The sequence below is a fragment of the Arvicanthis niloticus genome, chromosome 1 (genome assembly GCF_011762505.2).
Source record: "Arvicanthis niloticus isolate mArvNil1 chromosome 1, mArvNil1.pat.X, whole genome shotgun sequence".
Classification (NCBI taxonomy): domain Eukaryota; kingdom Metazoa; phylum Chordata; class Mammalia; order Rodentia; family Muridae; genus Arvicanthis; species Arvicanthis niloticus.
In genome coordinates, this window is record NC_047658.1 from 62,486,719 (window position 1) to 62,513,299 (window position 26,581).

Consider the following 26,581-nt stretch of genomic DNA (forward strand, 5'->3'; position numbering starts at 1 on the left):
ATATTTTCTAAAAAGAAAAATGACTTTTAGTACTTAAAAATATTTGTTAGTTGCTTGATGACATCAGTGTCCAAGTTTAAGAATAAGCATTACTGTTTCATTACATACTTTCAAAAAGTGGACACTGGATGATTCTAGCTGGAGATACATATCTATATGTAAGCACATATGTCCTTTTTGTTTTATCTTGCTTTTCTATTTGAGAAAACCTAAGTTTGAACTTTGCTGCTTTAAGTCCCAGGAAGCTACTAGAAAAAAAAAAAAATCACGTTAAGATTGCTGTTCAGTTCCATTCTTGCCCAATAAAAGTATAGAAACACTGTCTTTATTTGATGGTGTGCATAAATATTACACTCCATGGATAGCAAAAATATTTTTTATTTATAATTTACAGTTCACAAGTGAAAATTGTACATTTGTACACATACAATTTCATTTTGTTACATTTGCACTCATCTACAGAACTTTCACACAACAAGCACCTGAAACTGTGCAGGCAGTAGGAAATGCAAATACTAAAATGTATTTATTAACCAAATGATAGCTGAAGGCCCTGCCACAGCTAGACAATTTATATAGATATGTCTATATATACATAAAAAATTCTTCACCTAGATCCAACAGCAGCTTTTGTTAAAAAAAGAAAAGCATACCTTTCTCATTTTATTTAAACTGACTCAACTGTATCGTTTTCTGTTTTAATTTCAGTGGGTGTTGCTACACTTTCTTCTGAACAAGCTGGTGGGGCATCAATTTGTTCTTCCTTAACTTTGGGACTTTCACAGGGTTCTTGCAATTCGTTTTTGACAATGTTCAACATAATGTTCAAAGGGTTTTCAACTGGTGTCTTGCTGGGAGATGGTGTGCAATCAAATGAAGATGTCTACAAATGAAAATCACCATAAGTACTAATGAAGGTTCAAATCATATTAACAATCTTGTAAGAGTTCAAAGGACTACCAGATTCAATTACAATGCTTGTTTCCCACAAGCCGATACTACTGTTCAGTATGTACTTAGCTAGGAAGTACATTAACATTGATACCACTAAAAAAAGTGAGAGGCTTCAGTAGTTAATTGTTATAATACAGAGGGTAATCGTAAAGTCAAGGTAAAGGTATAATTGAATTTCTAGGGCCACTAGACTAGTATGTTACCAATTTTATATAAGTCACTTAAATTATATTAGAGCTGGGAGGATGACTCAGTGGATAAAATAAAGTTTACCATGCAAGTGTAAGGGCCTGAGTTCAAATCTCCAGAACACACATAACATATTGGATATATAAGAGAATCCCTGGGAACCTGTAGAGCAGCTAGCCTGGTATAATCACAGAAGCAAAGAGACTCATGAAAGGTTAAGGACCAACACGCAAGGTTGTCCTCTGACCTCTACATGCGTTTTGTGGCACATATTCTACTTGAATTCACATACATAAAACTACAGACGCAAATATTTTTACTTATTTACAGTGTTGCTATGTGGTCCTGGCTAACCTGGAATTCACTGTAGACCAAGCTGGTCTCAAATCCTAAAGATCCTCCTGCCTCTCAAGTGCTGTGATTAAAAGGTATGTGCCACCAACACCTAGCCTAACACTTCAAATATCATTCCTCTGACTAGACAATACATAAGAAAAAAATTAGTTCTTTCCAGAGCCCTAAAAATTTATGCCCATTTTGATCATTCTCTTTAGTTTTCTACTTTTCTCTGCCTAGTAGTCCAATAAAAGTTTAAAAGATTCAAGTAAACAAAGCAAGAAATAAAAAAACATTACAAGTTTTAATTATTTGTATTTTTATCAATGATAAATCAGTGTACATCAGAGCCTGTCTAATGCCAATATTTAATAAACCTCCTAATTTTTAAAATTTATTAATGTAAGTAAAGACATAAAATGCCCAAAAAGAACTTACATTTTGATAATCTTCATAACATGATGGATGGTAAATCTGAAGAGGAAAAAAACAGCTATTACATGCATGTTCATTTATAATACATTATTCTGATTTAATTTTTAAATCAAAGGATGATAAAATTCATTTGGTCAAAAAAAATTAGTAAAGTCCAAACATTTAACCTTACCTAAAGAGTGAAAAAAATCACTTCTCTTTTAAGCTTGGCTTTGTGCATTTACAATGTCTAGCTTTATTTTCAAGAGAGTAACAGTTCTGATTGTGAAATATAGACAGAAAATCTAGTTGAGTCTAGCATCAGCCTCATACAGTTGCTAGAATCCCTCTAAAGGAAACATAGACTATTTAAAATCCAGTATCTTTTTTACAAACCAAACCCAGAAAGGATTATAAATCATCCTCAAAAGGGTAAGTTACTCTAACAAAATATGATCATTAACACTTCCTTATAAAATAAAGAACTGGAAATTACCTTTCCGTCTACTCTAATAGCATTTTTTAAGTGCCATTCTTCCTCCTCTTCATCCCAGTACTGTTCAAATTGTTCTTGACAGATTTCACAACTCTAAAATAGAATCATAAAAAATAAAATTTACATTGTTCATTAAGATAAAAGTATAGAATTTTAAGGAATGTCCAAAAAATATTGTTTTATGGATTGTCTCAGCCTTTTACAAAAAAGGTTAATAACATTTCACTAAGTTAGTCACTGATGGCATCCAACCCAAATTGGTCATGAAACAGCCAAAATTTTGTTTTGTTTTTTTAAAAAGCTTACAAGAAATCCTTTTATATTTGCTTACAACATTGTCTCATGTACTCCAGGCTGGCATCCAATTCCATACACCAGGCCTGATCTTGAACCCTGATCCTCTGTGCTACCATGCCAGGGATAAAACCTAAGTGTTTATGACTTAAAAGGATGGGAGGAAAACTGCCAAAGAAGGGAATTCAAACACTATTACCTCAACTGCTCCAGCTGGTCCAGCAGGTACACTTTGGAACTCCTTTTCTTTAGCAGCCTCCTGAGTTTTAAGGACAACCTCTTCATGAACCTTTTCAAAAAACTGACTTTTTGCACGTTCTTCCAGATCAGCTATTTCTTCAAATTCTATCCAATCCTTAAAAGGAATTGGTGTAAAAAATTACATTCATTTCTGTCCACACTTTTATAGCTTTATCATAACTGTAATCACATTAAAGTTATGCGTATATTTTCATATAATATGCTCTGATGTTATTTTAATATACTTTTAATATACTTGTTTTCTTTGAGCCCTATTAACTATTTTTTTTTCTTTCTGACAGGGTCTTACTATGCAGCCCAGCCGTCAATCATGTAGCCATGCTTGGCCTACTGGCAATCTTCCTTGTGCCTTATCCTTCCACATACTAAGATTACAGGCAACCAAATCAAGCAATGACTGAGATCTTAATGCTAATTTCCTATTAACTCTAAGATACCACTAACTTAGGATAAACTTCACAACTTTTCATTTATATTTATTTTGGAACTGGAGAGATGGCTCAGTGATTACGAACATTTATTGCTCTTGTGGGACCAGGGTTTAGTTGCACTAACATGGTAGCTCAAAACCATCTGCTAACTCCACTTCCAAGGGATCCAACACCCTCTTTTGGCCTCCTCAAGCACTATATGCATAAGTGCATTCCACTTTAAAGAATAGCCAAAAGGCCCAACAAATACTAAACAAAGAAAAATTAGAAATTTACATAATTTTAAAAGATTTATGGGTACAAGTGCCCCAAAGAAGCTAGAGGTGTCAGATCTCATCAAGCTGGAAGTACAGCAGAGATGCTCATACACAAAATAATCATAAATCTAAGAAATAAAAATCGTCATGTTAACTTTCAGCAATTACTTAAACATATACTTCAGAATATAACTGGCATCTAGATAACTCAGAGGCATATGGATTACTTACTGTTAGACTGTAGTACCAGCGTCTATGAGTGACTTTTCTGCTAACATCTTTCTCAGTTCTATTTTGCCGATAATGCCAGTCCAAATGATCTGCATAAACATCTGTCTGGGATGTTGTAAACCTCATTCCACAAGAGTAACACTGAATCCCAGTGTACAGCCGGTTTATAACACTGTCATAACGTCTATTTCAAAAAACAAAAAAAAGTCAATTTTAAGACACGACTAAAAACAAAAGTTTTCTATATCTTAACAGAAATCAAACTAGAATGATCTATGTAAATAAACATTACTGTGTTATTGACCCCTTTTACTTTAGCTTTAGTTAAGTGTCAAACATGGAGCCTATTTTCTTATTTATAAATTTGCCTTGGCTGCTTATTCCCTTTTGGCTAAAAATGGCATAACACTATAGGCTAACAAGGCAATAGCAATTCAACTGCTTAGTAGGAAGTTACTATCAATATAGAGAAGATATGATTAGTAGAAATGGCAAGAGATCTCACCTCCCTACAATACTAGTGTTTTGAATAAATCAAATGTTCTATTCCAGTTTAAAGAATAGTTAAAATTTTTAAGTAATAAAATAGTATGCTTAACAAGAACTAGAAAATGATTTACAGATTTATTGTGTATGTATGTTTACGTGCACATATGTATACATGGGCACATAGGTGCAGGTGCCCAAAGAGGATAGAGATGTCAGAACCCATGGAGCTGGATGTGCAATAGGTTATGAACCACCTGATGTGGATGATTGAAATCCAACCCAGAGATTCTGGAAAAACAGTATGTGCTCTTAACCACTGAGCCATCTCTCCAGCCTCTAATGTTTACATTCTATTTACAGTTGTTCCTTGCTATCTAGAAGCAGAGCATGAAGGCTCATACTTGTAATCCCAATATTCAGAGTTCAGCTCAGGCTAACAAGACATCTCAAGAAAGAGGAAATAATAATAATAAATAAATATAAAAAACATGAAATAAAATTTTAAAAAATCAAAAACATGAAATAACTATTAGTGCTTAATATTTAAACTTAAGTAGCAGATAAAAAGTAGGATTCAAGCCACTGTTATCTGAATGACTGTCACACATAAAAAATACTTATCACAAAAGCTTGATGGTATGAGTTCAACCCCCAGAAACCACAATGGAAGGAGAACCAACTCCTAAAACTTGCCCTCTAGCCCACACAAACATGGTAAAATGCATGTACCTCCACTCACACAAGTACAGAAACAATGCACATTAATAATTAAAATTTAAAAACATCACATACTGCTTCAATTCTTCAATTGTGAAATTAGTAAGATCTGGAACATCTTGATCTTCATTCTGATCCTCCTCCTCCTCAGGGGGAGGCTGAGTAACAGCCTCGTTTACCTCTGCAGTTGAGAAGATTCATTTTTCAATACTATATCCTGTTCTATTCTTTATAGTAAAACACTGGTTACAAACATACAGAAATCTAGCTAGTATTATGTTTGATATAAAGTTTACTGGCAAAGGAAACTAAAAAAAATTTCTTAAAATCTTGTTTCCTAAACATTCAAATTATTTTCAAACACCAAATTAATAGATGGACTAGTAAAAAGTGATACATGATATTTGTAGTAATGTTAACTAAACAGTGGGCCAGGAGGATAGATAGTCCAATCTTTTGAAATTGTTAACATTTTCATTATAAAAACTTACACTTGTTTTTCTTTTTTTTGTTCTGGGTTGAGTATTTTTTATTGGATATTTTATTTACATTTCAGATGCCATCCCTTTTCCCCTCCCTAGAAAACCCCTGTCCCATACTCCTTTTTCCTTTTTGCTTATCAATCAGAAGTGTAACCTAATACCCAACCTAGATGTAGCAACTATCTTTGACTGGCGGAGACATTACACTTGTTTTTCAAAGAACACCAAAAGGTATACTAATTTGTTCAAGAGAACTTTACAATAACTTCTTATACCCCATAATAATTGTATCTCTGACTTAATTAAGCTTGGTGTATATAAGTATACAGCCATACTCACGTGCTGTAGCTGAATCAGTCTGTGACAATTTGAGAATTCCTGTTTTTAGCAGTTTTGAAAACAATTCGTTCACATCCACTTGACTAAGATGATTATCAGGATATGCCTTAGGAAGACCGCCTTTAAAAAAAAAACACACATCCTTAATAGAACAAAGATTCATATCATACTAAGTATTTCTTCAAAGTTACAGCTTTCTTCAAGATACTCCACCAACAACAAATCTTTTTAATGATGGGTTTAATTATTTTAAAAACTCAGGTTTTCTTTTTGGCTGACAAATCATTACTTGAAAAATATTCTATGATAAATACTAATGTACTTTGTATTTTAGGGTAAGTAATAAAAATGTATGTATGTATATGTATGTGTGTGTGTGTGTGTGTGTGTGTGTGTGTGTGTGTGTAGCACTTGGGAAGCAGAGACAGGCGATTTCTGAGTTCGAGGACAACCAGGGCTACACAGAGAAACCTTGTCTCGAAAAAAAACAACAAAAAAAGTGTATGTGTACAAATTATATATAACTTATTATCACATTTAATTTAAAAAATATTTTAAGTTATTTAAGCTAAAATTATTTAAATTTTTTGTTTTTACATTTTTTAAAGGGGATATTGTCACTTTATCACTTTATTTTCACACCAAATAAAAGCAAGAGTCAAAGAACAATAAGTCTTATGATCCTTCTATGCAGGTATTACCGTGTCTAAGACCAACTTCCACCTTTCTACTTTGCTAGCTCTGATCTCACCACCTCAAAAAGTAGTTCTCCAAAGATTAAGTAGTGAAGCATCTCTTTAAAATGACCAAAGCTAAAGTTGTAATGCTGACTGTTGCTCCTGGCATGATAAACCAGAGAAATGGTTCATGAAAGGGTATGAACCCTAAAGCACAGGACACCTAGCCCTCTGATATTTGTTGAGATGGCCTTGCAAAGGAATTCAAACCATTGTTAAACACTGTCAACGTTACCAAAGAAATTGAGTAAGACAACAATCTTTTCAAACCCCATTATTTTGCTAGCACTATCCTAATAACTAATTCTTTAACTTGTTTTAACAACAGGACAGCAGGTAGGCAGAAAAGTGCTTAAGTCCCTAATTTGGATTCTAGCACCATTTTAAACAGTGTATTTTATCAGGCATGGTGGTGCATCCTTATAATCCCCAGCACTCAAGAAGCAGAAGCAGGTAGATCTGTTAAGAGGCCAGCCTGGTCTACATAAGTTACAAGCCAGCCAGGACTACATAGTGAGACCCTATGTAAACATTAAGTAATATTTTAGTGTATACTACTATTAACCATCTGCCTACACCTCCAGGAAAAAATTTCTAAAGCTATGAATGGCAGAATCAACTTGTATCCATAATACATATAGTCCTACCTTTGACCATTACAAACATATATCCAACACAGTGCATATATATATATATGTATATATATATGTGTGTGTGTGTGTGTGTGTGTGTGTGTGTGTGTGTGTGTGTGTACACATACATTCATATATATTTAATTATCTATTCAAATTAAATATCTGAATGCAGGAATAAGCATCAATATTTAATCAATTACAATGGCATTTACACCAGTTTAGCATTTGTATTTCATTAGAATGAGCTATTTATATGTATGTCTAAGGGGGATAATTAGCTATTTATTTGTTTGGAAATATCCAAGCTCTGCAGTGATAAAGAATAACATTATGACACTAATTCCTGGAATTTTATCTAGAAATTCTAGTTTCTAATTGCAAGACATGAAGTGGTTGCTTACTGCAACCTAAAATTTTACTACTTGTAAAAGAGGAATGAGGTTCCTGCCTGAGGGTGACATGAGGGTTAAATAAGTACTATTTGTAAGGCAATGAGGTGTCTTTTGGCACAATATACAGTACTTATAGGGGGAGAGCTATCTGTCACACTAAAAGTTCTTTAAAGGATGAACCTTACTAAATTCCTCCTAGCACAAAGCCTTGCATGCAATGCAGCAAAAGAACAAGACTAGAACTTCAGGAGGACTTTTTTTTTATTTGCAATTAAAGAATATTAAGAGAATCTGAAAGACAGCTACCTAATAAATAGTCCATACTTTTTGAAAGAATAAGTAGAACTTAAGAAAAATACATATAATGCCTCATCCAGTATTCCCAACCCAGGGAACAAACTGTCATTTCATCTGCAACAAGGCTCTTATATGATTATAGACAGACAGACAGACAAAACTCAACACTAAAAAACAGAAAAAAGTATGTAGTTATGTAGTTCTTAAACCTTATGTCATTAACCTCAACATGACAAACTTTTTTTTTTTTTTTTTTTTTTTTTTTTTGGTTTTTCAAGACAGGGTTTCTCTGTGTAGTCCTGGCTGTCCTGATACTCACTCTGTAGACCAGGCTGGCCTCGAACTCAGAAATCTGCCTGCCTCTGTCTCCCAACAAGTGCTGGGATTAAAGGCGTGCACCACCACCGCCCGGCTGACAAACTTTTTCTAAAGACTTTAATTTGTGTGTGTGTGTAGGCACATGTGTACAAGTGCCCATAGAGGTCAGTATGCATATATGTCTGTATATGTGTGTACACATGTGTATAAAGATATGTGTACACATGCACAAGTACTCATAAAGACCAGAGATATTAAATCTCCCTGTAACTCAAGCTACAGGTTATGAGCTACCTGATGTGGGTACTGGGAACTAAACAGGTCCTCTACAAAAGCAGTATATATTCTTAAATTCTAAGCCATCTCTACATCCCTAAGAAATTCTTTATTCAACAAGAAAAAGTAGTTTCTAAAAAATATAGTCATGTGGCACTTAAAACTTACTTTTACACATCTCATTTTATTTTCTTTTAAATTTGAAGAAATTAATATTTCTTCCAAGAAATGCCGATATCTCCTTTTATAGAGTAAAAAAATTAATGAGGACAACACTTGTTTATGCTTGATGCAGCCACAACTATACAATGGAGGAGAGAGAGGGTTTGCTAACTAACCCTAATGGGCACATCTAGAAATTAAAAGAATATGTATTAAATTCAAATGGACAGAATTTTACAAACTAATTCATAAAATAAGTTATGAAAATTCTTTAAAACTTTGTGAAGTTAGTAACATAAGTATTTGTTTGGAGGGGGTTGTTTTTTTTGGTTTTGTCTTTTGTTTGGGAGATTTGTGTGTGTAGTATGGGTGCTTGGGATGGAACTCAAGACTATGTACATGCTAGGCAAGTGATCTCTGACCAAGCTACTCTTTAGCCCCAAAAGTGTGCTTCTGAAACAGCTTAGAAATGTTTTGTTTTGTTTGGCTTGAACCCAGGGCTTCATGCATGCTGTGTAAGTACTGTACTAATACTGAGCTGTATTATATTCCCAGGCCTTATGATTTAGAAACTAAAACAAGTATCACAGCAGTATATTATATATAAGTGTATATTCATTATTATGTTTACTGGATCATAGTACACACTTAAAAATGCTACAAATACCAACTGTTCAAAACAACCTTTGTTCTGCAATTTATAGTTTTCTTAAACTATCACAACAAAATTATCATTCCTCTAGCCAACCTCCACTCAACAGATTTTCTTCCCTCTTGATTACACTCTGTATATCCAATCTAATTAACTATCTGTAAAACAAGGTTTACATGACAACAGGTCAACAACATAAACTCAGAGGATAAAAACATGTTAGCCAGATTAAATTTCTATAAATTGAATATTATCTCTGGAAAAAATACCACTTTCTAAACTAACAGCTATTGAACAAAAGTTATGTCTTAAAAATATCAGAGTTCACAAGTACATACCTGAAGGATTTTGAATAAAAGCCCCAGGATTCTGTGGATGTACTGGTAAAAACTGTTGTCCTTGACCAAATGCTACTGGCTGAGCAACACCAGTCAGAACCTTTAAGATAAATGTTAATTCTTAAGAACATTCTTTCTATAAATTTCTAATCACATTCTATCACATACAAATCACATTCAAATGTCCCAAGGCCCAGGTCGGCGATATTAAAGATTTAAGAAGTAACAACTGTGGTACTTCCACAAACTTTAATAGCTTCTGTTTCAGAGATCTAAGGAACAGAGACTAGGCTAAAACTTCCTTTAAGTGAGAAAGAACATTCAGGATACAGAGGTAAGATTCTGAGTTTGTGGGTAGTGTGGTCTACAGAGAGAGTTTCAGGACAGCTACACAGACGACACAGAGAATCCCTGGGGGTGGAGCGCAATAAGGGGAGACGTCCTTAAAGTATAAAGAAATCATATGTGTTTATGCTATACAAGTCACTTCACCCTGGGGGTGCTTTTCCTTCTTTCACAAAGACATAGCTGCTAGTTAACAAAGCTGAAGTCAGAATTCCTAACCTTGGCTTTTTTCCACTCAAAAGTTTGTTTCAGCCACGTATGATGGCACATAACTATAATCCCAGGAGTGGTAACCTGGGAGCTGAGGAAAGAGAACTGCAAATTTAAGGTCACCCTGAGTTATGCTAACAAGACCATGTCTTCAAGAAAAAATAGGCAGCAATGTGAACTTCAAGTAGTCATCCTGTTTTGCCATCATTTTTGAGTAAGGTTATAGCTGAGTTCAAAGTATATTACAAAAGTCATCAAAGGGAATAATAATTAAAAAAAAAAAAACAAACAGCTGCATTTATATTATAGATGTGGTAGCTCACATCTATAATCCCAGCACTTGAAAGGTTAAGACAGGGCAACTGTCTTGAGTTTGAGACGGGCATGGACTATACAGTTTGAGGTCTGAACACCCTAGACTACAGAGTTGAGACCTTACCTACAATAAAAATATAAATGTGTAGGCCTTAAACTATGGCATAGCAGTATATCATCTGCTTGTGAGTGTCTCGGAGTTTAAGCTCCAGAACCATAAAAAGATAAAGATTGCAATAAAGTAATAAAATAAGTACTGTAGTAGCATACAAATTTGGTATTTTGGATTTAGTTATATAAATCTTTTATTCTATTCTTTTATATGTTCAGTATATTATATACACTGTTATAAATAATTTATAAATCTTGTTCACTATCCTTGTGACATCTCAATGGCTGTAAAACACACACACACAAACCAATTTGATACATCACAGGAAAAAAGACTAAGCAAAACACCATTAAACAGCATCTAGTAATAATAGTATTTCTACATAGTTAAGTTCCAGGTCATACGGAACTACGCAAAAAGACCTGTCTCAAAAACAAACAAACAAACAAACAAGCTGGAGTTGGCTTGGTAGTTTAAGAGAACTGGCTGCCCTCACAAAGAACCTGGGTTCCCAGCACCTCCTTGGTGGCTCACAACCACCTGTCATTCCAGTTCCAGGGGAAATCTAATGCCTTTTTCTGGCGTCCAGGGTCACTATACACACATGGTATACATACATACATGCAAGAAAGCATTCATACACACAGAATACAACAAATAAATCTTAAAAAAAAAAAAGTATGCAGAATAAAGCCAAGGATGGTAAACAGGCCTGTAAACTGAGCTCCACAGCAAGCTCTAGTCAGCTTGAGCTACAAATAAGACTCTTTTAAAACAACAAAAAATGCATAAGTATACAGATGAATGACTGTACACATTCATGACTACAACATATCAGAAGCAGAGAGAGCAAGTTTGCCATGTGGACATTAATATCAAGGAATTGTATCCAACTAGAGTACCTAAAAAATGTGAAAATAGAAAATTAAAAATTATAAGAGTATATACAATTTCATTTCTTACTGAACTCAGACTAAGGAAATTCTTTGCTTAAAAAACATTCAAAGCTTCTATGAAGCATGAGGATGGGGGATGGGATAGGAGGTCCCTGGGTGGTGGGGGGAAGAGAGGTAAGGGGATAAAATCTGAAATGTAAATATAATATCCAATAAAAATAAATAAAAACATTCAAAGTGAATTAGTTCTAATGGTTTCTTTTAAGCAATGAGTGCAACAGTTGTTCAGGGGAATGGAGGTCTTTAGCATTAAAAAACAAGAACTCAACAAAAAATTATGCAGTGAGGCCAGTAAGACAGCTCAGTGGGGAAGGGTGCCTGCCATCAAGCCTGATGATTCCTGGTGTCCACATGGGTAGGAGAAATGTGCTTCCCACAAGTTTTCCTCTGATCTCTGACCTCACCATGGCACATATACACACCAAACACACAAAAATATAATAAAAAAAAAAAAAAAAAAAAAAAAAACAGTTTTAGTGGCACAGTCAGTGGAGTGCTTGCCTATCACACACAAAGCCCTTGTTTAACCCCCAGCACTTGGAACAATGGGCACGCCTGTAGTTCCAGCACTCCATGGGTGGAGACAGGAGACTCAAGTTCAAAGTCACCCACTGGTACAGAGTTCAATCAAAGTCAATGCTTAATGAGACCTTTTCACACACATACAAAGGGGGGGGTGTGGGGGGGGCGGGCCTGAAAAGATGCTTCTGTTGTTAGAAGTGCTGTTCTGTTCCTCCAGAGGACCTAAGTTCAGGTCCCAGCATACATATGAAGCAACCCACAGGAGCTCCAGTGCCCTGCATCTGGCCTGTGTATCACCTGGACACACTTGGAAAGACAGGCACATAACACATAAATTATGATCTTTTAAAAATAAAATAAATGCACACATTCCATTAGAGAGAAGGAAGACATGAAGAAGACTGAGATGATTCAGTATCTTGAGCTACAATCATTTTGAGTTTAAGTGGCAAACATCAACCCCCAAAAAACTCTCATCTCACTTTTCTAATACCTAGCTGTTAAATTAAGAACTTATACCACAAAGTACATTCTTAAAGCTTTTCCCAAATACTAAAAACAATTTAAAAAAAAAAAGTTAACTCAATCTTGAGAATTAACCTACACAGAATTTGGGAGTAGCTTAGACTACAAATCTGTCCTAAAAGTAAGTTTACTTACCTACATAACTACCACATAATTTTAGAACTAGGACAGCTTACCTGTTGAGATGCCTGAATATTTCCTACTGACATTGGTGTAGGTAAATTGCCAAAGTTTCCAAACTGAGAACTCTGAAGATTCTTTTCATCAAAATAGTGTCCAGAAGCTCTGTTAATGGGATTTGGGAAATTCTGGTTTCCAGGGCCATGTGGTCCATTAAAATTTGGTCCTTGAGGTGTATCAAATATTTGTTCATGTCTTTGGAACTGTAATCCTTGAGATGGGACATTAAAAGCATTGCCAGGTGGATCATTATATGGGCCAGACTGATTGAAAGATTCAATCCTTTGTGAAGGATGATTGTCAAATCGAGTTCCTTGTAAACCAAGAGGAATATCAAATCTTGATGCTTGCTGGTGTTGTGGCCCATCAAATCTTTGAGGTACACCATCAAATCTCGGTTGAACCTGCTGTCCAGGTGGCCCATCAAATCTCTGTGGACCTGGCTGACCAGTTCTTTCAAATCTAGGACCTGGCTGGCCATGTAATCCATCAAATCTTGGCAAAAGTGATGGCTGACCTGGCTGTCCATCAAACCTTAAGGAGTGACAACCTTCAAATCTAGGACCACCTTGACCCAGAGGCCCTTCAATTCTCAGGCCACCTCCTGGCACAGGACCTTCAAACCTCATTCCACCTCCTTGTTGAACTATAGGTCCTTCAAACCTGATCCCAACCCCTGGTTGACCATGTGGTCCCTCAAACCTAAGGTTCCCACCTAGTTGATTATGTCCTTCAAATCTCAGCCCAGCTACAGACTGACCATGGGGACCCTCAAACCTCATTCCAACTCCTTGCTGTAGCAAAGGGCCCTCAAATCTGATACCACCACCACCACCTGGCTGACCATGAGGACCATCAAACCTAATTGCAGCCCCTGATGGACCATGACCCCCTTCAAATCTAAGTCCTCCTACAGGCTGACCTCGAGGATTATCAAATCTAAGACTGCCCACAGGCTGTCCATGAGGTCCTTCAAACCTGAGACCACCAACTGGTTGACCACGATGTCCTTCAAACCTGAGACCACCCACAGGCTGACCCCCTGGTCCTTCAAATCGTAAACCACCTGCAGATCCCTCAAACCTCAGACTAGGTGAGCCTTCAAATCGAAAACCACCTCCTCCTCCTTGACCAATTGGCCCTTCAAACCGCAGAGGTGTTCCTACTGGTCCAGGAGGACCTTCAAATCTCAAAGGGCACCCACCTCCTAACTGACCTTGTGGTCCTTCAAATCTCATAGGGCCTCCTCCCCCCATTTGTCCTGGTGACCCATCAAACCGAAGAGAACCTGGTGTAGGAGGTCCATCAATTCTAGGGCTTAATTTATTAGGTCCTTCAAAAATCATCTTGGCTGGGCCATCTCTCGTCACAGATGGCCTACCAGGTCCATCAAATAATGGTCGGTCTTCAGCTAGAGCTGTAAGTCGCTGATTTGTATCAAGACCAGCAAATCTTGATGCTGGGCCATCTACAAATGGTTTATCTGTATCTTCATATCTAGGTCTCTTAAGTGGAAAACGATCATTGAATGGTGATCTCTGCTCCTCTCGTACACCTTTCAAAAAAAAAATATGTATTTTCACTAAAGTAAATTTACATCCACTTATGTCTTATTTCTTATAGTTATCTAAAACTTATCCAAAGATAGATTATCTCACTATATTAGTGAATAGGAAAGAAACAGACAGCAACAGTAAGTTAAGAAGATGCCCTTTCAATTCAGATACACCTAGGATTAAAAAATTCACATCCTGTCAAGGTACTTGTCATTTCACTTTGAGAACAAATTATTTAACATTTCTAGTTTTGTTTCCTACTTGTAAAACTAGGATAATACATATTTCCTTGGGTTTTGTGGATTTAATCAAATTAAATATTTAGAAAATAAAACCTAGTGAAGTCCCTAATATAACTGATTTTATAAATTAACTAGGTCCCTTCCCTTTCCATGGGAAAAGGCAACAAAACAGAGATACACACACATACAAAGGTAGTCTGAACAGTAATAAAATCCAGCCCCACTTAGCTTGTTCATTTTCCCTTCACTGCTTGTGTGATTCAATAGGCATAATCTCATTTAACTTTTTCTACCTTTAGCAGAGACTTGCTCGTCATGTCTTCTCCGGCCCTCATGGGGTGAAAGATTCTCAGCATAAGTACGACTCCCAGATATAGGAGAAGGACGTCTTGCTCTTTCACTAAATTGTTCTTTTCTGTCAAACTGTGCTCCACTATTCCTACTTGCATGTTTACTTTTGGATGGCTCACATTCTATTCCAGACAACAAGGCATCAGTCAAAGGGTAGTCAAAAATATCAGGATCTAAGAGATCAAGTCTTGGAAATGAATGCTGAACCTGTGTCCTTTTCAGTTTTGCTTTATGTTCATAGTAGGTTAATTCAGCATCAGATAAGAGAGGTTTCTTTTTTAATCCACCTTTATTTTCTTCTTTAGGACTATCCCGTACATTGCATCTATGTTTACCTTCTTGATACTGAAATAGCTGTCGAATTTGATGCACAACAACAAGGAACTCATCCTGTGTAATTTCACCAGATGCTAAACGTTCACTCGTCTGCATAGGGATGACAAAATTAAGTATTTTAAATATAAAAATTACACAAAAACTGAATAAAAGAAAATAATTACATGAGATTAATGATAGTCACTACCTTTTGAAGTAATTCTCTTTTGCTTGCAAGAGTTAACTCTTTAGGAATTTGAAGATTGGCATCTACACTTAATCGATGCTGCTGCTTTGGGGCTCGAGGTGACAAGATGCCTTTAGTGCTTGACCAGCTCTCCCTATGCCTTAGATGAGGAGGTTTACTATGTTCATCACCCTGTTGTAAGCTGAAACCACAAAAGGAGTATTACTTCAAAGCATTTATTTTAAAAATAAAACTCCCAGGCTGTATTTAAGGATACTTTAAGAATGTGATTAAATAAATAGGAAAACAAAGTTTTTCTGAAATTTTTGAAAAAAGCAAGCCAAATAGTGTAAGAATTCTGATTCTGAGTTTAAAGATTTAATTCAGGATAAGAAGAATGATTATCTAGGTTTGACCCCTAGCAGCAGTACTACCAGCACACACACATACACACATACCCATTTAAAAAAAAAAAAAAAAAGAAGAAGCTGACAGAGTAGAATCATGAATTCGAAGACAGAGTGGTCTAGCTAGCATGTTCTAGGCCAAGTGGGACTATATAGCTAGACCATCAAAAAATACCAACAATTAAAAACAAAAAAACAAGCAATTGTGATTCTTGCATATAAACATACACCTCAAATAGATGGGCAAACCTTTCTAAACTTTCATGTCTCTAATGAAATATAAAGTATTTAACTCACTGAGTTGTTTTAACAACTAGAAATATAACTATAACATCCAATTAATAACAAAATTAACACTACCTTTTAAATGCATATGGTAAAGGCAGGAATGAAGGATCACACCTATAATCCCAGCATTCAGGAGGCTAAAGTAGAAAGACTGTCATTAGACAGAGGCCATCCTGCACTATTTATTTAGTGAGTTCAGGCTAGCAAGACAGTATGTTTGAGCCTTGCTTAATAAAGTAAAAATGTCAAAACAAAAATCATACATTTTGTATTTTACTAAAAACATCAGCAACATACCTTTTATTTTCTTCCCAACCAGATTTCCATCTTTTTGCAGACTTAGAGCTTTGCCAATTCTCTATATTCTCTTTTGGGTCACCACCTGACTTCATAGAATGTTGACCTGCAGTTTCTTGAGGCCGGTCCTCATCCATCTTTTTCAGTCGTCTGGGATCTCGAACATCCTGCTTTGCACTTCTCTTAGTATTTCTTTCTTCCCTGGAAGGTGGTGGAAATTCTTCCATATGTGACTGTTTAAGTCCTGACTGACGCATCTTTCCAGCTTTGGGTGCCAAAGTGGGAGACATACTTCTTTGCCTTCGTTTCGGTGACCGTCTATCTCTTCTCTTTGGGGAATGTATAATTGGTGACCGAGACTTAGGTGACCTTGATCTTGATCTCTTTCTAGTACTTGATCTCCCTGGTTTTGTACCCTGTTTTTCCAATTCTTCTGTAACCATGTCTTGTTTCTGGACAATGCCATTTATGATTTTACTTCTACTTCCAATCAACCTGTGTTCAGATGATTTTATGTGCTCATCTTTATCCTTCTTTTCTGCAGTTTTTCTCTTTTCTTTTACATCTTCATCTTTGCCCTCAGCTTTATCCTGAAGATGCTTCTTTAATCGTGGATCTCTCTTACTCATATCAGACAACCTCATGCTTTCAGATTCTTGATTTTTCAAGTCTTTCGTGTGGGATAATTTGTTTTTCAAAGGTGATGGTGACTTAGATTTAGATTTAGATTTAGAATCTAACTGGTCAAGTTCTTTCTTGGTTATTCTTTCACCTGATTTACTTTTTTCTTGCTTGGATGAATTTAGTTTTTCAGAGGGTACATTCTTATTTGTTTTAATATCAGACTGGTTTATTGTGTTCATTACAAATTCTTTCCTATGACTCTGCTCTTTACCATGGGAAGAATGTTGGCTCATCCTGTTAAGACGGGGATCCCGGTTAGTTCCTTTCAAGTCTTGCATTTGTAAGGACGGACCCGCTCTGCTTTTGTCAGGTTGTACAGGGACCTGATGGGGAGTTTTAACAGCCATAGTGGGAATTTGTGGAACATGTAATTTAGACGGTGCTGATCCAGGACCCAAGTTGGCTGTCTCCTGCTGAACGCTCAGAGATACTGCCTGAAATACAAAATGTTCATGTTAATTCTATATAACCCATGGAGACTGTTTTATTCCCTTGTCATTATATAGACTATACTAGAACACTTCCAAATATCCATTTGCTTAATACTGTATTAACAGTACATAACTTTGGGGTGGGGAAGGGTGAGAAAGAAGGAGTTAAGGGTTTCACTATATAACCTTGGCAGGCCTGGAACTCAGGGAAAGGTCTGCCTGTCTCTAGCTCCCAGTACTGGAATTAAAGACATATATCACCAAGCATGGCAACAATATTCTATTTTTAACATATGAATATAATGAAAAGTCAAAGAACATAAAATGACCTTACTTCTTATAAGCCCTTTATATTTTAGAATATAATTTCTAATACAATAAAAAAATAATTCTTCAAAACTATCCATGATTCTAAACCAGACTGTGGCTCAAAACAGTAACATGACTAAACTCCAACTGCTCTGCTTAAGACATAGAATGATTCTAATTAAACTGTCATAAAATGGTTCCTCTCAAAATGTTAATGAACTTAAAAATTCTGTCTTCCTACACTTCAATCTCAAACAAACTTAGATGCTAAGTAAAAACTACAGTCTTTCATGAGTGCAAACATACACACTCTTGGGTTTCTTTATATTTTTGATGACTTTTGTAAACTTTTAGAAACCTGATTTGCTCATGAATAGTAAAGACATTCACCACAATACACTATCTTAAAAGCGAAATATTAAAACCGTACTAAAAGCAGTGGTAAAAACAAAACTACAGTGCTAATCTGGTAAGAGTAGTATTTTTTTTCTAGGGCTTTTGAGACATGCTGCCCAGGCAGGCCTCAAACTTGCTATGTGACTAACAATGGCCTTGAACTTCTGATTCTCCTGCCTCCTATTCCCAACTACTAGAATTACAAACTGTGCCAACCAACCTGGTTCTATGTGGCAGTAGGGTCCCCAGTACTATATGTATATGTGTGTGTATGTGTGTGTACATACATATATACAAATATATACATATATATACACAACACATATATACATACTCTGTGTGTGTGTGTGTGTGTGTGTGTGTGTGTATGTATGTATATATGTATGTATGTATGTAAGTAAGGGTTTTACTATATAACCTTAGCAGGCCTGGAACTCACACAGAGAGAGGTCTACCTGTCTCTAGCTCCCAGTACTGGAATTAAAGACATACATCACCATGCATGACAATATTCTATTTTTAACGTATATAAATATAATGAAGAGTATACACACACACACACATTTGTATCCTAAGACAGCAAGTAGAACATATTGAGAAAAAGCACACCATTCATAAGTGTTTTTTAATAAGGACATAAAAATTTGGCTTAATCAGTACCATAATTTTTAAATTAAGTAGGGAAAAAAATCAATAAAATATTTAAATACAATACTATTTCTCTATTATAGTTTAAAACTTATTTATCGAATTTCCCCTACTTACCAGTTGTGCCTTAGCTTGTTCTAACTCAAGCTCCAGCTTTTTCTGCTGAAGTTCTAACAACTGTTTTTGTTTTGCCAGTAACTGTTGCCTTATTAGTTGTTCTTGGGTAAGATTCTTCTGTATATCAGGTACAATGGGAGGAGTGGAGATACTGGGGGAACTGACCACTGTGCCAGGTGTTGAAGGCTCATCAGGCTATAAGAAAAAAATACTATTTAAGCAAAACATTTATCTAGAACTGCCAAAAGTCAACTAAAAATTGTCAACTTTACCTTACTATTATCCATAATCGCAAATATCCAATACAAAGGTTCACAAAAAAAATGCTTAGGGATTTAAAATGCCAAATGTTACAAAAAAGATAAGGTGATTACTTGTACATATTTATCTCTTTTTCATTTTAAAGTGATTCTAGTTTTGCTTTTTGAAAAGTTTACCTAAGTTAGCACTTGATAGTCAAATTGTACTACCATATACATCATTCATATGAAGACTTACCGATTTATTTAAAAATTTGGGATTCACATGGATGCTAGATGTATTCACATTAGGAGGCAGAGGTTTAATAGGCCAAGCAGGATCTAATGAATTGACTCTGACATCCAAGGCATAAAGTTTCTTCAAAGGGAATATTTCATCCCATGTGGAACGTAATTTAAATAAACTTTTTCTAGTATTTTCATCCACCTAGAACAACAGAATAATTCTCTGGCTTGTTAAGTTACTATAGAATGTTATATATTTTAAGTATAAAGCTACTTGCCAACTCACATATATTATCCATTTGTACATAAATATCACAAAGATTTATCAAAGGCATCTTTGATCACTGAAGTTAATAAAATTAGTTCTCAAAAGAAATCAGAAAGGTGGTTATGTAATAGACTTCAAGCAAGCAACCAGGCAACTTTTTATCTTTTAAAAAGCACAAATGTCTCCACATTTTAGGGCTTGATATAATACTCCTAATAAACTCACTGGATGAAAACATAAAGCCAGAAATTGGTTTACCTAATAGCTAATTTTTTTTAAGTTACTTGCTAGTAACACACAGTTAAAAAGAGAAAATAATCTTAACCAAATGCAAAATACCATGACTATTATTTATGAACTTTAGGTACAGAAGATACCCTCATAATTTTAATTCACAAAATTCTAGGCAAGAATGGGCATTATATATCTTGCCTGTTCATACTGTAATGTAAGGAGACTTTTAGAAAATAGAAAAATTCAGTAATTAGTAAGACAGGTTTTTAACTTTAGCCCTATAATATCTATATTTGTGTCTTCTGAGAATTTACACGGTTACTTTAATGAACTTTAATAAAACTAGATTGAGTATAAGATACCAAAACCCCAAATAATTTAAACATACTGAAATTTAAACCAGGTTACGTTCCCCTAAACTAATTATTACAAAGTGAGCTATCCTTAGCCTCTGGTAATTAGTACTTAGCAAACATCAAATTCATACCACTGACACTTTTTAGTATCTGAAATATAGCTTTCCAAACTAGCTTTCTATATACTATTTCTTTTCTACCCACTTAAATAACCCTACTACCCAATTCTACCATTCAGACAGCTGGTACTTTAAAAATATAACATCAACTACGTTGTTAGGAACCTTTAAATATCTTCAAGGGCCCTACTGTTCGGTGTGAATTACTTCAGAAAACACCTCCTGCTAACCAAAACAACCAGTTACAATGTCACAATGGAATGTACAATTTCTAGCTATGAACACTAGCAAGCATTTCTTCCAAGCACTAAAAAGGAATTAAAGTATTTCCAGAATACCTTAAAGCAATTAACTGGTCCACCATTCACACATCCCTATAACTTTTAACACTTTAACAAGGTAGCAACTCTAACGACATTGGGGAAAAGACTTAATAGGAACCATGGACTGAGGCACAGGTGGATCATGTTCCTACTCCCCAACACAAGATATTTAAACTACAAAACTAGGCACTCTGGAAGCTAACTTTTTGTCCATAGTCAACAAATAACGTTACATAACTAATACATTCCAAAAATAAACAATTATAATTAAGGTATATTCAAATCTTGAATGGATTAAACAGCATCCATTTTAGTATTCTAACATAAAAAACCAGCATTTGCCATTTTCCTTGAAAAGACCCTATACAGTAGTAAATGTCCAAAACAATGAAACATTCCACCACCCAAGAAAACCCAACACAAGACCAGTATTTATTTAAGCTGGAACACATTTAAAATTTTTCAAATGTTTCTAAATATATATACCTTTTCAAACACACAAATAAATGTTGCAACTAGATTTTTAGTAAAGGCAGTGAGATACTCTCTTCCAACATTTTTCACGATAGAATCCATAAGGTACATAACTGGAAGCTTCTCTGAGGAAGGAGCCTGAAGTATAAAAAAGAAACTGAGAAGTTTAGTATAGTGAATTACCACCAAAAAATTACTTTTAAAAGTGTTTTTAAACCTACAATACAGACCTCTAGTTTTGTTGGTACAAAATGCTTTTAACTTTATAAGCCTTTAAGTGTGTGTTCAAAAGTACTTGTTTAAAATTGTTTTAGTTATGCATTAAAAAAAAGCTCAGAATTATCAAGAGGAAAAACCATTATCTCTAGTACTTAATACTTAACATAGATTTCTGTGCATTTGGTAATGTTCAAAGTAATAAAAGGAGAGGGAAAAATATTTTCTGTAATCCAAGTGTCAGCTTGGGGATCTGTTTATGTTGTACGTTGAATCAATCAAGTACTCTGGTAGATGCCCTGGTTTCACTGGATAATTTTATATGTTAAAGTCTATGAAGCTTTGTTGTTACCTATAAAATCATTAAGATTACTTTTCTATATTCCAAATAATGAACTTAAAACACACTTCAGATACGAAGTCAATGGCAAGACGCTTAAACCTTGCACACAAACATGAAGCAGTGCAAGCTTGTTACTGATACAAGAAAAACTGGATAGAGGAGCCGCTGAGTCATGTAAGTCAGGTTCAACTGGACTGGAAACCTGGATGTCCTGAAGATTTTCTTCACAGCATGGACTGTCGTCGAAATATTTCTCCTCTTACATGCACAAACCAAGGATTCTAAATTTGTGCTGAGCCAGTGTGGTGATGCTGATAAAGGTACCAGCCCTTCCAGGGTAAAGTTGCCCCAGTTGAACTGCAAAGCCTACCCACCACTGACTTTTAGAAGGTACAGCAAGCTTCCAGAAAGCATCAGCAGGTTCACAGACTTGTTGAGGAACACTAACACACATGCCATGTAAGCTGTTAACTGACTCCACAGGAATACCCATGATTTAAGAAAACAAAACTTAGGTGAATCCCAGATTACCCACCCCATGTGTACATGAATCTAACTGAACACTTACCCATAGCTACCTATAGCTAGGGCAGGCTCACACTTCTGGGGTATGCAATGCCATACTTCACAAAACAAATTGCCCTGACAAGTGTGTGGAAATGCTCTTGCTTCTGTTACCACCTTTACAACCAAAGTTGACTAAAGAAATGTATGAGTAATTCTGTATTTAAAAAAAAAAAAAAAAAAAAAAAAAACACTTATTGCTAATAAAGGGTTCACAAAGCCACTGTGTGGGGGCAAACTATTAAGTACCAACATGTCAAATGTTTTATTGGTGTGTCTTCACCTTATCATGTCTTGTTTTATACCATTTAAGAAATTATTGCACTTAAATAGGCTCTTTTAACACCACAATCTGTTCAATAAGCTAGTGTTTTATTGTACAAGTGAAGTCCTTCTATGTAATATCCTGTTTCCTGCTGTTGTAAGTCTGAAATTAGGTGTGAGTCCACTAGTTTAGTATTGCTGAGATGCTAAAGAGTAAGGACACAAACATACACTCCCAGAAGCATTAAAACCAAGCCAGTTGCTACCAAATAATGGCGAACCCTCCCCTCACCCCCAACCCAGAATAAGAGTCTTTGCCCAAAGTGACCTTTACATCTTCCACTTAGTCTGGCTTTACAAAAATAACCAGGAAGCATGTGCCCAAAAACTTTGAGCTGACTTTTACCAGAAAATAGTCCACCTATTTTCACCACTTTGTGTAACAAAATACACAAATACAAGTTTTATGTGGTCAATATATTCTGCATAAAGTTTTCAGTTCTCCAAGGTCTCGTAGATCCATTTTAAAACCAGCAAGAAGCTGTCTCCTTTGAATGGCAATCTGAGCTGCTAAATATTAGGTGCTGTGAATACCAATACCCAAAATATAGTTTGGAAACTTTTGTTATTACAAATCCAAGTGCTGTTTTTTTTAAAAGGTATTTAATGTTAAGTCTTCAACAAGGAAATAAAGGTACATTTTCTCTGCCAACATGTATGTGGTTATCAACAAAAAGTTGAGTATGAGGAGCACTTCCTTCTTAAACCTCATACTACTTTAAAAAACAGCTGTTTCACAGGCATTCAACAGGAAAAGGTGAAGACTTGTTTTAGCTGTCAAAATGAACACAGTAAATTTGCTGAGCCCTTAAAGAAGAAAAAAAAAACTTTCCCCCCCTCTTTAAATTAAGGTTTGAAAGGACCACGTGAAACCGTGTATCTTGTGAACTGATTTACCCAAAAGAGTGGATGGACCTAAAGAAGAATGAACCCAAGTCACTTAAAGACTTTTGTTTAAAACACACAACCACAAAAGTAAAAATTCTTGGAAACAGATTCTACACCTTACAAAGGTAAATAAAAAAGACAAATACATATTTTATATGTTTTATTCACAAATTTTATAATACCAGTCACACATTTCAAAACCATTTATTAGTCAGACCACTGAGTTGTACACTAGACAGAAACCGTCTCTAAACAATATATTGGTGGTTGTTGTTAAAGTGGCCTTTTAAAAGGGGTTCACTCTGCTAAAAGGAGGCTCATCCTGATAATTGCAATCACTAACAACTAGAAAAAAAACTAAACCTTAAGTACAAGCTTGAAAAGTAACTTAAAACGTATTAATTGGGAAGCGGTTAAGACTCAACATAACTAAGTTTAACAGTAACTTTACTTAAATGACATATCGCTCCCACATGAATCCACAGAAGAGGAAGACCAGAGGGAGAACAGAAGGTAGCAAAGGACCACTTCGGTCAAGGGGTGAAGAAAAGCAAGCCTTCACTATCAGGGAAGGGAGAGAAAGAGAATAGGAAAAGGAGGGACTGAAATTTTCAAAGAAACTTCAAGTATTTGTTACCCACTGGGCCAATTCTCCACCTACAGGTTGGATAAGATCTCCCCCACACACCCAAACGCCACCCTCAGCCCAATTTCCCTACCACTGGGGCAAAATCAGACCCTCAGAGAGGAGAATAAAAGTTTGATCCAACAGCCCCCACCCCAATATGGGGTTGACGGGTGTGAGCAGCTGCCTGGCTGGCAGGGAATGGATTCTCCTCTCTTCCCTTTCGCATCATGTGCTTTGCAGGCGCCATGTTGAGCTAACAGGCCGCTGCTCCACTCGGGGCCAATTCCCTATACCCAACCCACCGACAGCTCGCTCCCAGGTCCCCCTTCACCTCCTTCCAACCCACAGAGCACAATTCCCCAAAAAGGACACTGAGTGAAAGCCCCTCCCCACCTTCTCAAGGGCTTAAGATGGTTTGTTTTTTAACTCTTTCGCTCCCAAAACACAAACTGCCTCTAAGTAGTCCCCCATCCGAAAGGCTGTCCCCGAGGCGTGCGAGCGTGGGGACGTACTCAGAGGTGGCCTAAATAGGGAGTTGGTAAGCGGAAATGGGGCTCCACCCTGCATCCTCCCCGCTCCCTCCCCGAAAGAGGCCCACGCTCCCAGCCGGGGCCAAAGACCAAGCCCGAGTCGGGGGTGGGGGGTTGGAGAGGAGGAACTCCGTCCCCCTTCGGATGGAAGCGAGACCTGGGATGAGGCTGACACTAAAATCAAGGAGTATTAGAAGAATAGGAGGCTGCGGGGTGTATAAAAACCTTGGCGGTTTGGGCCTCGATGAGAGAGACGATCTCCTTGGCGAAGGGCAGGTTCTCCTCGGCTAGAATGGTCAGCATATTGATGTGCGGTTTGCTATTGAAGGTCAGGTCTTCCAGCGACGACTGATAATCCCGACAGGCGTCCTCCCGGGCCCCCGCAGCCCCGGCCTCCGCCGGCGTCTGCTCTGACATTGCGCCGCGGCCCCCCTCCGAGGTCCGCCGCCGCCGAAGCTGAAGCCGCTCGACACCCCGCCTCCCTTCCGACGCCTCGGCCTCGCTCCCCGGGTCTCCGGCGGCTGCGGCTTCACCACATGCTGACCGCGGAGGGGGGATGGGGGACGACCCAGGGGAAACCTCGGGGAAGAAACGCCGCAGCCTCACGGGGAATCTCCGTCCACTTCCAGCCGCCGCCGGGGCTTCTTTCTCCACAGACACAAAATGGCGGCGGCTGTGGCGGCTCCAGCTCGGAAAATGTCTGTGTTCCCAACCGCTGCGTCGTGCGAAATGAACTAGGGGAGGGGAAATGTGCGATAAAGGGGCGGGGCCGTTGGAAACACCAGACGGGATTGGCTGGCCCGCGCGTGTCACAGGCCCCGCCCCCGGCCCTTCCGCAATACGTCCAAGCACCTCCTTCTTCCCCGGCCGAGACTCGGCTTTCGCAACACCTCCTGCTCCGAGACTCCGTGCAAAGGACGGTCGGCTCTCATTGGCCAATTCGTAAGGGACTGTTCGGTCATTTGTTACCATAACAACCCATCCAGGGAAGCCAGTAGCGGACGGCTGCTCCCGAGGACCGGCCCAACCAGTTTATGAAAGCTGCACCAGGCTCCTTCCGTCCCTCCTTTGCACTCCTCCAACCACTGAGCGGCTCCGCCAATCATCCTCCTCCCGCCTGCCTCCTGGGTGCGGGCGGGGGTTGGCTTGAGCTGGAGGAGCAAAAACCTCCAGTCAAGGCCAGTCGCCGGGTCTCAGGTGCTCCCGGGAGCCTGGGCGGGGCTCGCTGGGCCAGCTGTCCCTCAGGCATTTAGGCGGGGGTGGAGACGCCTGGCCTACCCGGAACCCAGACTGGAGTAACTCCTGCAAACTGCTACATTCAGAAAAGCACCTAGACAGGCTTGCAGGAGTTGAGTCCCCAGGAAAATGCTTTTATTAAGAGGTGCAATGTGAGAAAGGCATTGCCAAAGGACTTGGAGATCTTTTGAAGAAGTCACATTTCTGAAATAGTATTCACAAGAGTAACAGCTAGCCCCGAGCCTAATAGCACTCACCTCTTCAATCTGCTACACTTCCAAAGGGCCTTAGAATACATACAGTATCTGAGCCATGCTTGATGGCTCTGGCCTTGAACCTCAGCCCTCACTCAGGAGGCAGAGGAAGGTGGATCTCTTGGAGTTCGAAGCCAGTCAAGTCTAAATGTCCATTTCAGTCCAGCCAGGAATACATAATGAGGCCCTATCTCAGAAAACATACTCATTTAACCCCAGCACTAAAGAGGTAGAAGAATGGTGATCTCT

General features: G+C 37.4%; 1 protein-coding gene across 3 annotated transcripts; it reads right to left on the reverse strand.

Annotated features, from left to right (window-relative positions):
* Positions 1-360: 360 nt before the first annotated feature.
* Positions 361-25,863, reverse strand: Pcf11 (PCF11 cleavage and polyadenylation factor subunit). Of its 3 annotated transcripts, XM_076937976.1 has the most exons (17): positions 25,695-25,713; positions 25,068-25,576; positions 21,362-21,487; positions 19,589-19,777; positions 19,091-19,285; positions 16,506-17,623; positions 15,535-15,715; positions 15,347-15,437; positions 12,859-14,417; positions 9,698-9,797; positions 5,891-6,010; positions 5,145-5,250; positions 3,864-4,047; positions 2,883-3,038; positions 2,390-2,482; positions 1,918-1,953; positions 361-883 (listed from the first exon to the last, which is right to left on the reverse strand). In XM_076937976.1, exons 2-17 carry the CDS (start codon positions 25,257-25,259, stop codon positions 668-670), a joined length of 4,662 nt encoding a protein of 1,553 aa, XP_076794091.1. In that variant the 5' UTR covers positions 25,260-25,576; positions 25,695-25,713; the 3' UTR covers positions 361-667. The 3 variants fall into 3 exon arrangements, with proteins under 3 accessions (XP_076794091.1, XP_034356442.2, XP_034356435.1); XM_034500551.2 differs by having other exon boundaries at positions 25,068-25,863; XM_034500544.2 differs by lacking the exon at positions 25,695-25,713 and having other exon boundaries at positions 519-883; positions 14,954-15,437; positions 25,068-25,620.
* Between the last annotated feature and the right edge of the window lie 718 nt (positions 25,864-26,581).